The sequence below is a fragment of the Macrotis lagotis genome, chromosome 1 (genome assembly GCF_037893015.1).
Source record: "Macrotis lagotis isolate mMagLag1 chromosome 1, bilby.v1.9.chrom.fasta, whole genome shotgun sequence".
In the NCBI taxonomy this organism is placed as follows: domain Eukaryota; kingdom Metazoa; phylum Chordata; class Mammalia; order Peramelemorphia; family Peramelidae; genus Macrotis; species Macrotis lagotis.
Genome location: NC_133658.1, coordinates 875,504,307 through 875,518,405, shown reverse-complemented (window position 1 = coordinate 875,518,405; position 14,099 = coordinate 875,504,307). Strand labels below are relative to the sequence as shown.

The 14,099-nt window shown below is 39.0% G+C and overlaps 1 protein-coding gene across 1 annotated transcript in view; it reads left to right on the top strand.

The window, feature by feature from the left end:
* LOC141509075 (protein-arginine deiminase type-4-like) overlaps nucleotides 1-13,244 on the top strand; it is a 30,832-nt gene extending 17,588 nt beyond the window's left edge. Inside the window, exons 11-17 of the mRNA XM_074218290.1 lie at nucleotides 916-1,023; nucleotides 2,054-2,202; nucleotides 8,620-8,764; nucleotides 9,333-9,456; nucleotides 9,769-9,839; nucleotides 10,483-10,638; nucleotides 12,656-13,244. Coding sequence (XP_074074391.1) covers nucleotides 916-1,023; nucleotides 2,054-2,202; nucleotides 8,620-8,764; nucleotides 9,333-9,456; nucleotides 9,769-9,839; nucleotides 10,483-10,638; nucleotides 12,656-12,889 — 987 coding nt within the window. The 3' untranslated portion in view covers nucleotides 12,890-13,244. The remainder of the gene's footprint in view (nucleotides 1-915; nucleotides 1,024-2,053; nucleotides 2,203-8,619; nucleotides 8,765-9,332; nucleotides 9,457-9,768; nucleotides 9,840-10,482; nucleotides 10,639-12,655) is intronic.
* The last annotated feature ends 855 nt before the right edge of the window (nucleotides 13,245-14,099 follow it).

The following is a 14,099-nucleotide window of genomic DNA, read 5'->3' as shown; positions in this document are numbered from 1 at the left end:
GGAAATGGACATGCTCACACCTGTGCCTTAGCAAAAGAATTTTGGCAGCTATGCTAGGGAGGAAGGGGAGGAGAGGAGAAGACAGCTCAGTAAAAGTATATGCCAATCCAGGAAGGAAATCAGGAGAAGGGGCCTGGTACAAGAAGCTATCTAAGGGGCAGCTCAGTGGTACAGTGTATAGAGCACTGGCCCTGGAGTCAGGAGGATCTGAGTTCAAAAACCTCAAACACTAATACTTACATAACTGTGACCTTGGCCAAGTCACTTAACCCTGTTACCTTGCAAAAAAACAAAGAAAAAGACACTAGGTAAGAGGAAATTCAGGAAAATAAACTTGGGCTTGATGTGTCAAATGTTTCACAAACCTTAAAGAACTGTATTATTGAGATTTTATTATTAACCATTTAGAGCTATCTGAAGGTAGAATGTGCTACCTTAGGAGGTCTTCTCCTTGAAGAGTTCCAAGCAGAGACTGAATGCCTCTTTATCATGTACTCTAATAGGGATCTTTTCAGAGTGTTTGAGTTGATCAGAAGACTGCTGGGGTCCCTTCCAAAACTCCAACTCTGGGTTTCTCTAAGATGTCCAGGGTATGGACTAGGTCATATTTTGCTTTTTCATTCTTGGCATCTCATCTCCTTGCTCCTCAAAAATGCAAAGAACTGAAGTTTTGAACCTAGCTATCTGGAAAAACATGGTGCCCCCAGTACAAATAAGGCAGGTAGAAGGAAGAGCTAGTTTGCAAAGAGGGCAATTATTTGGAATTGCTGAAACTTTGGCTGAAAGCCCAAGAGACAATTGGGAGATAGAGACTAGTTTGTGAGACAGGAGAAGGAAGAGTTAGAGATAACTCAAGTTACTGCCACTGCTAAATTCTATATGAAATGAGACTGGCTCCTTTTCATTCCTTCCCAGAATGAGGTGGCGATTGGGTATACCCAGAGTCCTCAACAATGTTTTCCTGTTTTCCTCGACCTTCCATGGAGCAAGAAAATCAAGGACTTCGTGTTCAAAAACACACTGGTAAATGTCTTGGATGGGTACAGTAAGCTCTGATGCCATTCTCCTAAACTGGTCACAAGGAGGTAAAAAATAACCTTTATTTGTCTATTGTATACCTGTTTGAAATTTTTTTTCCCTTGGTCTAGCACCTTGAGGTCAGTGATAAAGTTGTTTATTTTCTCTATTTTGCAAATGAAGAAACTTGAGGTCTGGATTGAGGGAGATTTGACTGGTACATATCGGTCCAAAGAGGACACTCTTGAACCCAGGTCTTCTGCCTTGGTCTGCAGAGTGATGAGAGGGACTTTGGTCTTTGAGTGGACTTGCCTAGAAGTGGAAAGAATAGTCTTAGATGACCTCAGGAATTCTTTTCCAACCAAATACTGGTCTAGATATTACATTTTAGAAAGGACATTGGAAAAGCTGGAAAGTATTCAGTAGAGGTGACCAGAATAGAAGAGTTGCTAGGGATGTTTAGCCCTGGAGATTGGGGGTGGGGAGGGTCAAACAAGGGAAAAAAAAATAATGAATCTGCAAGTATTTGAAGGGCTGTCACCTAGAAGGAGGTCAACCCTCCTCTGTTTGGCCCTAGAGGTCAAAACTAGGAATGATAAGCTATAAAGAAGGAAATTTATACTTGAAATAAAAGTTTAGATTAACAATGAGATGTTAAAAAAAAAAAAGTAGAATGAGTGGTAGTAAGTTTCCTCTCCTCCCTCTTCAAATAGAGGTCCACGGATCACTGTTAGGTGTGTTTGTAGGAAAGTTTTCTAGCCACTAAGGTCCCTTCAACTCTATTTTTAAAATTTTGAGAAGGTAACATTAAAGAGATATGCACTCCTCCAAAGACCTGGGTTTGAATCCAATTTTGTCACTGACTCGTAAAGTCAACTAATATCCTTGGCCTTCACTTTTTTCCTGTAAATTGAAGGTGTTTCAAAAACCCTTAGTTCTGATTCATAGGCTTAAATTCTTAACCACAACCTGGTCCACATGAACCAATAGGATAATGATTTTTGTTCAAATATCCAATACTGACTTTTTCTCCCAGCCATCATCTCTTGGTTATGTGATCCGTGAACGAGAAGATGATGACAATCTGGATGCTTCTGGGTTCCTGGAAGTCAGCCCACCAGTCACTGTCCATGGCATCTTTTATCCTTTGGGCAGGATTCTCATTGGAGATGGCAGCTTGCCCAGGTGAGAAGAGGAAGTTCAAGACTTGAAATAGGGAATGTGAAAATTGATTCTCCCTACCCTATTTGTGTCACAAGCATTTTTCAAATGTCGACTGAATGGAAGGCATTTTACTGGGGAAGACTCAAACAATAAACATTTATTAAACACCTATTATATCCTGAGGAGTGCAAAAAGAGGTAAAAAACAGTCCCTGCACTTAGGGAGCTCACAATCTAATGAGGAAGAAAACAATGATATAGTGAGAACTGCATCATGAGACAAAATGAGACACGCATTTTTTCTTATTTATTATTTTATTTTATTTTTCCAATTGCATGTAATTAAACTTTTTCAATATTCATTCACATGCACATTAAACAATTATCTTCCACCTCCTTCCTCTCAGTGGCAGACAGTCTAGTGAACTTCGTACATGTACGTTTGTGTTCAACATGTTTACCTATTAGTATTTTCTGTTTAAGGAATTAGGACTAAAGAAAAAAGAAAGAACTATGGAATAGAAAGGAAAAACATAAGAGAAATTTTTTAAAAAAGTGAACACAGTGTTCATTCAGATTCAGTAGCTTTTTTTGTTTTGTTTTTTCTTTGTATGATGTCATTATCCATAACATGTCTCCCAGGATTGTCCTAGCTCTCTGAACTGCTGAGAGAAGCTACATCCATCAGAGCTGATCAACTTAACAGTGCTGCTGTTACTGTGTACAATGTTCTCTTGGTTCTACTCCCTTTGCTCAGGATCAGTTCTATAATTTTTTTCCACATTCTGACCATTCAGGGTTTCTTATAGAACAAAAATACTCCATAATATCTACATAGCATTAACTTTTTTTCAGTCTTTTCCCCAATCATTGGGAATCCCCTCAATTTCCAAATCTTTGCTACTATAAAAAGAGCTGTAAATGAAAATTTTGGAATATGTGGGACTTTTCCCATTTTTTTTTATTATTTCTTCTTTATATAGACCCAGTGTGTATATTGTTAGGTCAAAGGGCAAAATCAGTTTTATTGCTCTTTGGACATAGTTCCATATTCCTTTCCAGAATGGTTGGATTAGTTCACAACTTCATTAATGTCCAGTCCTCCCACAACTCCAACATTGATTGGTTCTCCCTTTCTATCATCTTAGTGAATCTGATAGGTATGAGGTGATATCTCATAATTATTCTAATGTGTATTCTCTAATCAGGAATAACTTGAAGCATTTTTCACATGATTATATAAAACTTTAATTTCTTCATCTGCAAATTGCCTGTTCATATCCTTTAACCATTTATTATTTAAGGAATGACTTGGAATTTTATAAATTTGATTCAATTCTCTATATATTTTAGAAATAGGGTCTTTATCAGAATCCCTAGCCATGAAAATTGTTTCCCAGCTTTCTGTTTTCCTTCTAATCTTGGCTGCAGTGGTTTTATTGGTACAAAAACTTATTAAACAAAATTATCCATTTTGTAATTTATAATGTAGTCTATTTCTTGCTTGGTGATAAATTTCTCCCCTTTCCAGAGCTCTGACAAGAGTATCTCTTGATCTGTTCATTGGTCTGGGATATCACCTTTTTCTGTCTAAATTCTATAGCCATTTTGACCTTATTTTGGAATAGGGTGTGAGATATGGGTCTATGCCTAGTTTTTACCATACAATTTTTCAGGTTTCCCAATAATTTTTGTCAAATAATTCTTGTCCCAGAAGCTAATGTCTTTGGGTCTGTCAAACAAGAGATTACTATAATCATTAACTACTATTTCTTTTGTACCTATCCTAAATCCACATTATTTTATTTCTTTATCAATACCAGGCAGTTTTGATGACTACCACTTAATAGTATTAATTTTAGATCTGGTAGAGCTAGGCCATCTTCCTTTACATTTTTTTTCATCAGTTTCCTTGAGATTCTTGATATTTGTCATTTTGAATTTTGCTCCAGTTATTCTTTTCTAGCTTGTTAAACTGGTATTTGGTAGTTTGGTAGGGCTCTAAATAAGTAATTTAATTTCAGTAGAATTATCATTTTTATTAAATTAGCTTAGCCTAACCATGAACAATTGACATTTTCCCAGTTGTTAAGATCTGACTTTATTTGCATGAAGTGTTTTGCCATGACTTCCATACAGTTTTTGGGTGTGCCTAGACAGGTAGATTCCTAAGTATTTTATGTTGTCTTGCAGTTACTTTAAATGGAATTTCTCTTTCTATCTCGTCCTTGGGCTTTGTTGTTCATATATAGAAATGCTGATGATTTGTGTGGGGTTATTTTATATCCTGCTATTTGCTGCAATTGTTAACTGTTTCAAGTAGTTTTTTAATATGACTTTCTAGGATTCTCTAAGTATACCACCATTTCATCTACAAAGTCAAGGTTTTGCTTCCTTGTATCCAGTTCTAATTAGTTCAATTTCTTTCTCTTATAGCTAAAACTAACATTTATAATACTGTATCAACATATGGGCATCCTTATTTTACCCCACTCTTATTGGAACTGCTTAGTTTATCCCTATTACATATGATGTTTATTGATGTTTTAGATAGACATTGCTCATTATTTTTAAGGAAATTTTCATTTATTTCTATACTCTCTAGTGTTTTTAATAGGAATGGATGTTATATTTTGTCAAAGGTTTTTTTCAGCATCTATTGAGATAAATCATTATTTCTGCTTGGTTTTTTTATTAATATATTCAATTATGTTGTTTGTTTTCTTAATATTGAACCATTCCAGCCTAACTGGTATAAATCCTACCTGATCTTGGTTTATTACCCTAGTAATAACTTGCTATAATCTTTTATAAAATTTTATTTAAGATTTTTGTATCAATGTTCATTAGGGAGATTGCTCTATAATTTCCTTTGTCTGTTTTGATTCAGTACTATATGGTGTCATAAAAGGAATTTGGTAGAACTTTCTCCTATTTTAAAAAATATGTTATGGGCAGCTAGGTGGCGCAGTGGATAGAGCAACGGCCTTGGAGTCAGGAGTACCTGAGTTCAAATGCAACTTCAGACACTTGATAATTACCTAGCCATGTGGCCTTGGGCAAGCCACTTAATCCCATTGCCTTGAAAAATCTAAAAAAAAAATGTTATGTAGAATTGGAATCAATTATTCATTAAATGTATGATAGAATTCACCTGAAAATTCATCTGAACCTAGAGACTTTTTCCTTAGGAAGTTTATTGATGGTTTTCCCAATTTTTTTCTGAAATGGGATTATTTAAGTATTTTATTCTTGCTTATCTGGCTGGTTTGTATTTTTGTAAATATTCATCCATTTTTCTCAGGTTATCAAGTTTATTGGCATATACAGTTGGGCAAAATAGCTCTGAATTATCTTTTTAATTTCTTCCTCATTAGAGGTAAAGTTCACCACTTACATTTTTAATACTGGTAATTTGGTTTTCTTCTTTTTTTATCAGGTTAACCAAAGGTTGATCTATTTTATTGTTTTTTCCATAAAACCAACTCTTAATCTTATTTATTGGGTCAATGATTTTCTTATTTTCAATTTAGTCAATCTCTCCTTACATTTTCAAAATTTCTAATTTGGTATTTAATTGGGTATCTTGTGCTTTCTCTAGTTTATTTAGTTGCATACCCAATTCCTTTCTCTCCTTTCTCTATTCATATCAGCATTTAGAAATATAAAATTTCCCCTAAAAACTATTTTGGCTGCATCCTATAAATTTTGGTATGCTGTCTCATTGTCATTATTTTCTTGGATGAAATGATTATTTCTATGACTTGCTATTTGATCTACTCATTCTTTAAAATTAAGTCATTTGGTTCTCAATTAATTTGCAGCTTCTTTCCATGGCCCTTTATTGCATGTAATTTTTTTGCATGACCTGAAAAGTATGCATTTATTATTTCTGCCTTTCTGTATTTGATAGGTTTTTATATCCTAGTGGACAGCTAAGGGGTATAGTGGATAGAGCACTGACTTTGGATTCAGGAGCATGGGAGTTCATATCCAATATCAGACACTTGTCACTTATTAGTTGCATGACCTTGGACAAGTCATTTAACCCTGATTGTCCCATATCCAGGACCATCTCAGTCATCCTGATTCATATCTGGCCACTGGACCCAGATGGCCCTGGAATAGAAAGTGAGACTGGTAATTTAGCACAGCATACCCCCACTCAAAATCCAATTCACTTGTTTGTCATGGCATCACCTTCCTGTTGTTATGGACTTCTTCAAAAATGAATGAAAGGGGTCAGCTCAGGACACAGTAGAGAGAGCACTGGCCCCGGAGTCAGGGCCAAATCTGTTGAGTAGGGTTTTCTCAATGATCATGCCCTCCCTTCTTTCCCTCTACTAAAATCAGTCTTTGTGCCTCTACCTGGTGTTAATTTTCCATTAATGCATAGCCTTCTCCTAGAATAGTCCTTTTTATTTATTGTTTTAACTCTGTCTTATACTTAAATCCCCTTTGTCAAAAATATTCCTTTTATCTAATCTGAAAGAAGAATTATCCTCAAAGGTTGATTATTTGATTGACTGATAAGCAGCATTACCTCAGGGTCACTAAGCACCTTTTCTGTCTCAATGTGTTGGGTTCTTGACTTCTGGGCAGAACCAGGTTGGTGGCATGCTCCCAGAGATTTTTCCTACACATTAAATGAAGTCTCCATACAGACATTAAAGGTACAGATCCCACCCCCCAAAATGGATCAAAACAAGCTTTCAACTGTAGACATCATGGAGGATCTTCAGTAAAGGTCTCTCTCTTGGGGGTAGGGGTGGAGAAGAGGGAAAGTAAAGAACCAACTAGGCAGGAGAGTGGGAAAGCAAGAGGGAGGTTTTTAAGCCATAGTGAAGCCTAGGTCCTGGCAACTAGATAGCAAGCCAGAAAAGTTGGTCCCAACCCCAGACAAAGCCTGAACCCTAGGAATAATGGGGTAAAAGATTGGACTGGGTTAGGAACAAACCACTGCACTCCACCCCCCTCCCCCCAAGAAAAACCTTCACTGAAGATCCTCCACAATGTCTGCAGTTGAAAGATTGTTTTGATCTTTTTTTTTCCCCCTTTGGTGGAATCTGTAGCTTTAATGTCTGTGTAGAGACTTCATTTAATATGTAGGAAAAATCTCTGGGAGCATGCTAGCTTCATGCTACCATCTTGGTTCTGCCCAGAAGTTGAGGACCCAGCACACTAACTTAATGGCAAGTGTACCAGTGCATATAAGCTTTCCCAAGAGAGGTTCATGTGGGATTCAATAAGCTAATCCACTCAACGTTTGTTATACCCCAACGATGCTCAAGGTACTCTTCAGGCATGGGTAGACAGAGGGGGGAAAAAGAAATTAGTTTCTGTTCTCAAGAACCTTACAGTTGTACTTTCTACATTGTAGGGGTTATGGGGTGCCCCACCCCACTCTGCAATCTAGAAAATGTTAGTAAAAATTTTTGGCTCCCCCATTATATACCAGAGAAGAAGTCTGAATGTTTTTTCTTTTATGGAGTGTTTCCAACACCTTAATGTAAAAATTAGATTGATATTATACAATATTAGACATGTATTTTATGCCTTTCTAAATTTCTAAACTTTTTTTTCTGTATCATCTGCTGACCTTCATATATCACATGTGATTTCTGTAAAACTCCCAAGACCTCCTGGCTCCAGGGTCAGTGCTCTGTCTACTGCGCCATTTGGCTGCCCCACCACATACTTTTGAGGGAGGGACAAAGTGAAAGGAGAGGGAATTGAATAAACAGGAGTGGAAAGGAATAGATGGAAGAAAATAGCTAGCAATAGCAACTGTGGGGAAAAATAATGAAGCAACTTCTCTGATGGACTTATGATAAAGAATGCAATCCATCCCAGAGACAACTGATGTTATCTGAACACAGGCTGAAATACTTTTTTTTCCCCTGTCACTTCATTTTTCATGAGGTTTCTCTTTCTTTGTGGGGGGGGGGGGAAGAAGGATTATGTTTACTTTTATCACAAGATTATTTTAGTAATATGTAAATAAATAAATCCCATTTAATTTCTTATGCCAACCCACGATATATCAAAACCATGATGAGGAAAGTCTTGATGTGGTAGGATAATTATATTTCTACTGATCTCAAGTACATGAGGAAAGACTTCTAAGAAGAGAACTTTAAATTGGACTTTTTAGTAGATATTGGTGAGATAAAAGAAAGCATTAAATTTGAAGTCAGAAGACCAAGGTTCAAATCTTTCTTTTGTCACTTTGTGTGTGACTTTTAGGAATCAGTTTATATGGAGTTTTTAAAAACCTAAAATGAAATAGGCACAATGCTCACCCAATGGACAGAATGTCAGAAGAATCTTCTGTGAGTTGCCAGGCTCAGGATTGCTATTCTTTGGCCCTGGCTGACCTTCAGTATGCCTTTCTCTTCCTGGATACCTCCTAACTTTCCTTAACTCTTGTGTTTAATAGGGAAAACATAACTGAAGTGAACCAAAATTTGCGGAAATTCATCTATGCCCAGAATTTACAAGAACCCTTGGAACTGTTCTCCGAATGGTTGCTTGAGGGCAACGTGAAAGGATTCCTGGCCTTCGTCCCTGCCAACGATAGAAAGGTAAAGGTGGGAAGTCTCCAGTCTGTCCAGCCTGGCTAAGTCGGGAGTGTATGGGAAAGGGTGGGACCTGATATGAATTGGAACTGTTAGTGAGTAGCTAAGGACCTGGAGTTAACCCCCACAAATGCCTTAGAAGGAGAAACTAATGACCACATGGTCAAGTGAGAAGACTATAGCTATGGAATTGGAGAAACCAAATTCAAATCTGGATACTCCTCCTCCTAGCTGTGTGACTTTAATTGAACTTTTCAGATTTTGTTTTCCTTCATCTGAAAAGGGAATGTTGGCTTCATGGTCATAAGATATATAACCCATATGTCAGCTGGTATCTATTCATTTGTGTTGGTCAGCTCAATTCTCCTCTTCTTCTAAGGGAGAAACTCTATAAAAAGATAAAGTTGTTAGATATCGAGTCTAGGTCTACACCCTAGTCTTCTTCACCCTGGTAAAAGTAGCTAGTGACAGTGTTTGTACTCTTGTTGCCCTCATCTCAGTGAAAACCTTGAAAATCCACAAATGGCATCAGTGGTCAAACAGGCCTTCATTGTTCTGTCCTTTTCATCTCTAGGGCTTCCGGTTACTCCTGGCTAGTCCCAGTGCCTGCTATCAGCTATTCAGAATGGAGCAAAAATTTGGGCATGGGAATGCTTGTGTGTTAGATACAGTGGATGAAAGCATACTCCATTATGCTGGTACCACCCTTTCTTTGATCTTCCTCATCTTGGTTGATTCCATCCAAACCACATCACAGGCTTTCCCAATACAGCCCTGGGGTCACGAGTTTGGGAGGAATTATCTATTGGGTAGCCTAAGATATGCTTTAAATTATCACTGGACCTGAATGTTATGGGATCAGGTCAGTAAACAAGCACTTATTAGGCACCCACTGCATGCCAGACATTGGGGATACTGCCTTGACCATGTCCCCCTACCTTCTTTCTCCCATGATTGTCCTAGCTGCCACTAATGTCTATTCTCATTGCCTTGTGTTATCTTTCCTACAGAAAGAGTGAAGATGAGTATTGATGAGATCTTGGCTGATAAAAGTTTGCAGAGACAGAATGACTATGTAGAGGTATGGGGTGGGGGGTGGGGGGGAGAAGGACTGGCATACCTGGGTGGTTCCAAGCCTAGTTTGTTTCCTGTTCCTCCCTAAGGTCAGGAGTCTGAGAGCCCACAAATTAACTCTTTGTCCCTTGGTCACTGATTATAAATAGATTAGAATTTAACAAGAGTACATCCTGGCCTGTGTTGTAAAACTGAAGGTAAGATTTTGAAGATCAGGCTGAAAATGAAATTGGAAACCAATTCCACAAATGTGAATTGTCTGCTACAGGCCTGGCATATGGGAAGCTTTTTTTTTTCCCTTCCTTCTCCAGATAAATTCATTGCTATAACATGCTAATTTTCAATAGAAGGGCAAAGTTAAGGGCTAGAAGTTGGGAGACTTGGGTTCAAGTCCTTGACCTACCTACTTGCCCTAAGATATGGGCCTCAGCATCCCCATCTATTAATATGAACAAGTATGATGGGATTTATTATCAAAGATCTTTTCTAAGCTCTTTACTTAGATCTCAAGATTGTTAGAATGTAGGATTAGAATTCAAGTCCTGACTTCCCTGGCCTTGGTTTGTTCATCTATAAAATGAAGGTTGAACTAACTGACCATGTTCCTTTTCTAAACTCAATGGTCCTTTTCTTCCTCTGTCTCTGTCAAGACTTGTATTGCTTGGAACCGAAGGGTGCTAAAGAAAGAACTGGGTCTTTCAGAGAGAGATATCATTGATATTCCCCAGCTGTTCCGCCTGGGCTGGGTCAAAGATCCCTCCACTGAAAAAGAAGTACTCCGAGCAGCACATTTCTTCCCAAACATGGTAAGGAATATGGCAGGTCTTTTTAACTCTGAACCTAGTGCTGTTACAATTGTACCACTCAGTCATAAGGGCAGGCAGTGATCTTTTGCAAAAGGTCTGGAAAGTTGGATGAGAAAGGAGAGCTTTGCAGGCATAGAAGATGACCACAACAAAGACATAGTAGACTAAGTATGAAGAACATCAAGGTTGCCAACTTAACTGGGTCATATCATGTATAGAGAAAAGTATAAGGAGGCCTATAAATGACAATGGAGGAATTCATATTTGGTTCTGGGGTAATAGGGAGCCACTGGAATTTGAAGGAGGAAAGGGAAGTGACATGTTAAGACATAATTCAGAAAGATCCCGTTTGCAGATATGTGGAGGATGGATTAGGGCAGGAAAGATTTTAGTCAGGGAGACCAATTAAAAGCTATTTGAATAATCCAGGGGCGGGGAATGATGCTGATCAGGCCTGAATGAGGTATAGATATGGGAGCAGAGAGAAGGAGAATCCATAAGAGATGTCACATCTGTCTGATAAGATACTGACAATAGATTGGGTTTATGGGTAAGGACAAGAAAAGAGTCAAGCAGGGAAAAGCTTAAGGTTGGACATTAAGATCTGGGAATCCTTAGCATGGGAATGATGATAGATGAACAATGGGAGTCAATGAACTCACCAAGCAAGTGATGGAAAAGAAGGGAGAGAAGATAGTCCAGGAATGAACCTGGTCTGAAATGTCATTAGGAAACTGGTAAGACAGAAGTAGAATTCAGGAAAGAGACTAATGGCTAAAGATTAGGGATCATAAGAAGATTTAGAATCTTAAAGGATAGCTGCTATTTAGAGTAGGACACAGAAGACCCACATAACACTGGGATGGCCCTCTGCCACTTGCCTCTTGTCAGGAGGCAACCTTTCAACCCTTGAAATATCTAGTTTTCTTAAACAGCTGTCTGAGGTCAAATTTGAATTTCAGTCTTCTGACTCCAGACCCTGCTCTCTGGATACTGTGCCTCCAGCTAACTTGCCAGGCTCAAGGATCTAAGGATGGTTAGCCCAGGGAAGTCAAGAATATCCTACAAAGCAGCAGAATTATCTATGGTGGGCAGAGCTATAAAGGGGGCAAACTTAGACTTGCTGTTGGGTCAGGAGTGGAAGGAGAAGGGAACTTCTTACCAATTAGCTATTCCCAAAAAGGACAGGCTACCTTGTAAGGCAGTGAGTTCCCCCCCTCACTGGGGGGTGGAGGGCGGGAATTGTCAAGCCAAGGTTATTTGGCCATTTTGTTCAGGGATATTCTTGGATAGTTTGGACTTCATGGAGGGAGGGAAAGGAAAGGAAAGAAGCATTTAAAAATGTCCACTATGAGTCAGACGCTATGGTGAAGTGCTTCAAAAATATTCTCATTTTAGACTCTGGGAGGAAAGTGCTGTTGCTATTTTACAACTGATGAAACTGGGGCAAGAGTTAAGTGACTTGCCCAAGAATCTATAGCTAATAAGTGATCAGGACCAGATTTGAACTCTTCTTCCTGACTCTGAAGCAGCTAGGGGGTATATAGGGAACAGAATGCCAGCCCCAGAGTCAGAAGGACTTGAGTTTTAATCTAGCCCCAGACACTTACTAGTTGTGTAGGATCTGGGAAAGTCATTTAACCCTAATTGCCTCAGTTTCCTCATCTGTAAAAATAAGCTGGAGCAGGAAATGACAACTCTAGGATCTTTGCCAGGAAAATTACAAGAGGTCATGAAGAGTCAGACATGACTGAAAAGTAACAACCTTCTGACTCCACACCCAGCACTATATACACTGTACAGCTAGCTACCTCTAAAATGGACACCAAGATCTCTTCCATCTCCAAATTAGATTTTCTTCTGTTTTAGAACTTTTTTGCTTGAAAGTGACCCAGACTCTCAGCAGTTTATTTTTCCTTCTCAATGTTCTGCATAGACTATCCATTAGGTATAGGAAATGGGGCTTCTTGATCCCAGATGCTGCTGATGGGTCCCTACCCTTCTCTTCTTGCCATAGTTGAATATGATCGTCCTAGAATCTTTCCTTGGGATCCCCAAACCCTATGGACCCTTAATCCAAGGTGTCTGCTGTGTTGAGAAAAAGGTCCGTAGCCTGCTGGAACCATTGGGTCTGAATTGTTTTTTCACCGATGAATTCTTCGGTCATCAGGAAGATCTAGGAGATGCCTACTATTGGATCAACATCCACCGGAAGCCATTGCCCTTCCAATGGTGGACTTGGATAATATGACAGGGCCTTTCCTGCTCTATTCTCTGCTCTATTTCATGTCCGTCTTCGGGATAGTGATAGGGGCTCTCTCCACTATCTGTTACCCATCTAGTCTCCTAGACGATGTCTAAACTGGGTGATGGCCAAGGGTCATGTCTCTTCTGATCAGGGGACGGAACCATAATCTGCAATGGGATAGAAGTCTCTGCCTTGAGAAGCATTTAAAATAATGGCTCACTTGGCTGTTACCTTTCTTCTGATTCCCTTGTGTCCATTTTGTGGTGGTGAGAGTGGCTAAATAACTCATCTCAGAGAGGCTACTTATGGTTTCAACATGGGCTGAGAATTTGAGCAAATATTCAATAAAACTATTATTTCATCCAAGTGATAGCTTCTTTATTGTAGGATTGGGGTAGAGAACAAAAAAAAAATCTTAAATATTTCTTCCTTACTCCTCTGAAGAAAATGTGGTATAAGTGTGAAACATGGGATGGGGCGGGGAATGACTTGGAAATCAAGAAATCTGTTTTGTGCAGTTGGAGAAGTGAGGTCAAGATTGGGGTACTGTGGTTTCCAAAGATAATCAGAAAGAATGTCCAGAAAAGGGTCACCTGCATGGGAAAGGGCCTTGAAACTGTCCTGTTCATCTTGGATTAAAGGGGTTTTGGGGGTTGAGGGGCCAGGAAGGACATGATAGATGTTAGTAAGCATTTAAAGATCTGTCCTGTGGAGATGAGATTTCATCTGCTTAGCCCCAGAAAGTAAAGCCAGGAGCAATGGGCAGACAATGCCAAGAGGAGAAGATAGACTTGACCTGGGGAAAAAACTTCTCAATGCGTACGGCTGCCCCAAAGTGGACAGAGATCACCTTAGAGAGGTAATGGGCCTCTCTCTCATGGAAGGCCCTGAATCGGAGGCCACTTCTTAAATATCTTGGGGAGAGGAGACTTCTGTGGGGCAGAAGTTGAATTAGATGCTCATTGAGGTCCCTTTCAGCGCTCAAATTCTCTGGCTCATATGGTACCTTAATGTTCTATAGAAATGAGTTTTCAAGGGGCACCTAGGTGGTACAGTGGATAAAGCACTGGGCCTGGAGTCAGGAGTACCTGGGTTTAAATCTGGTCTCAGACACTTAATAATTACCTAGCTATGTGGCCTTGGGCAAGCCACTTAACCCCCTTTGCCTTGCAAAAAACTAAAAAAAAATGTTTTCAGTAAAGCATAAGTGCTA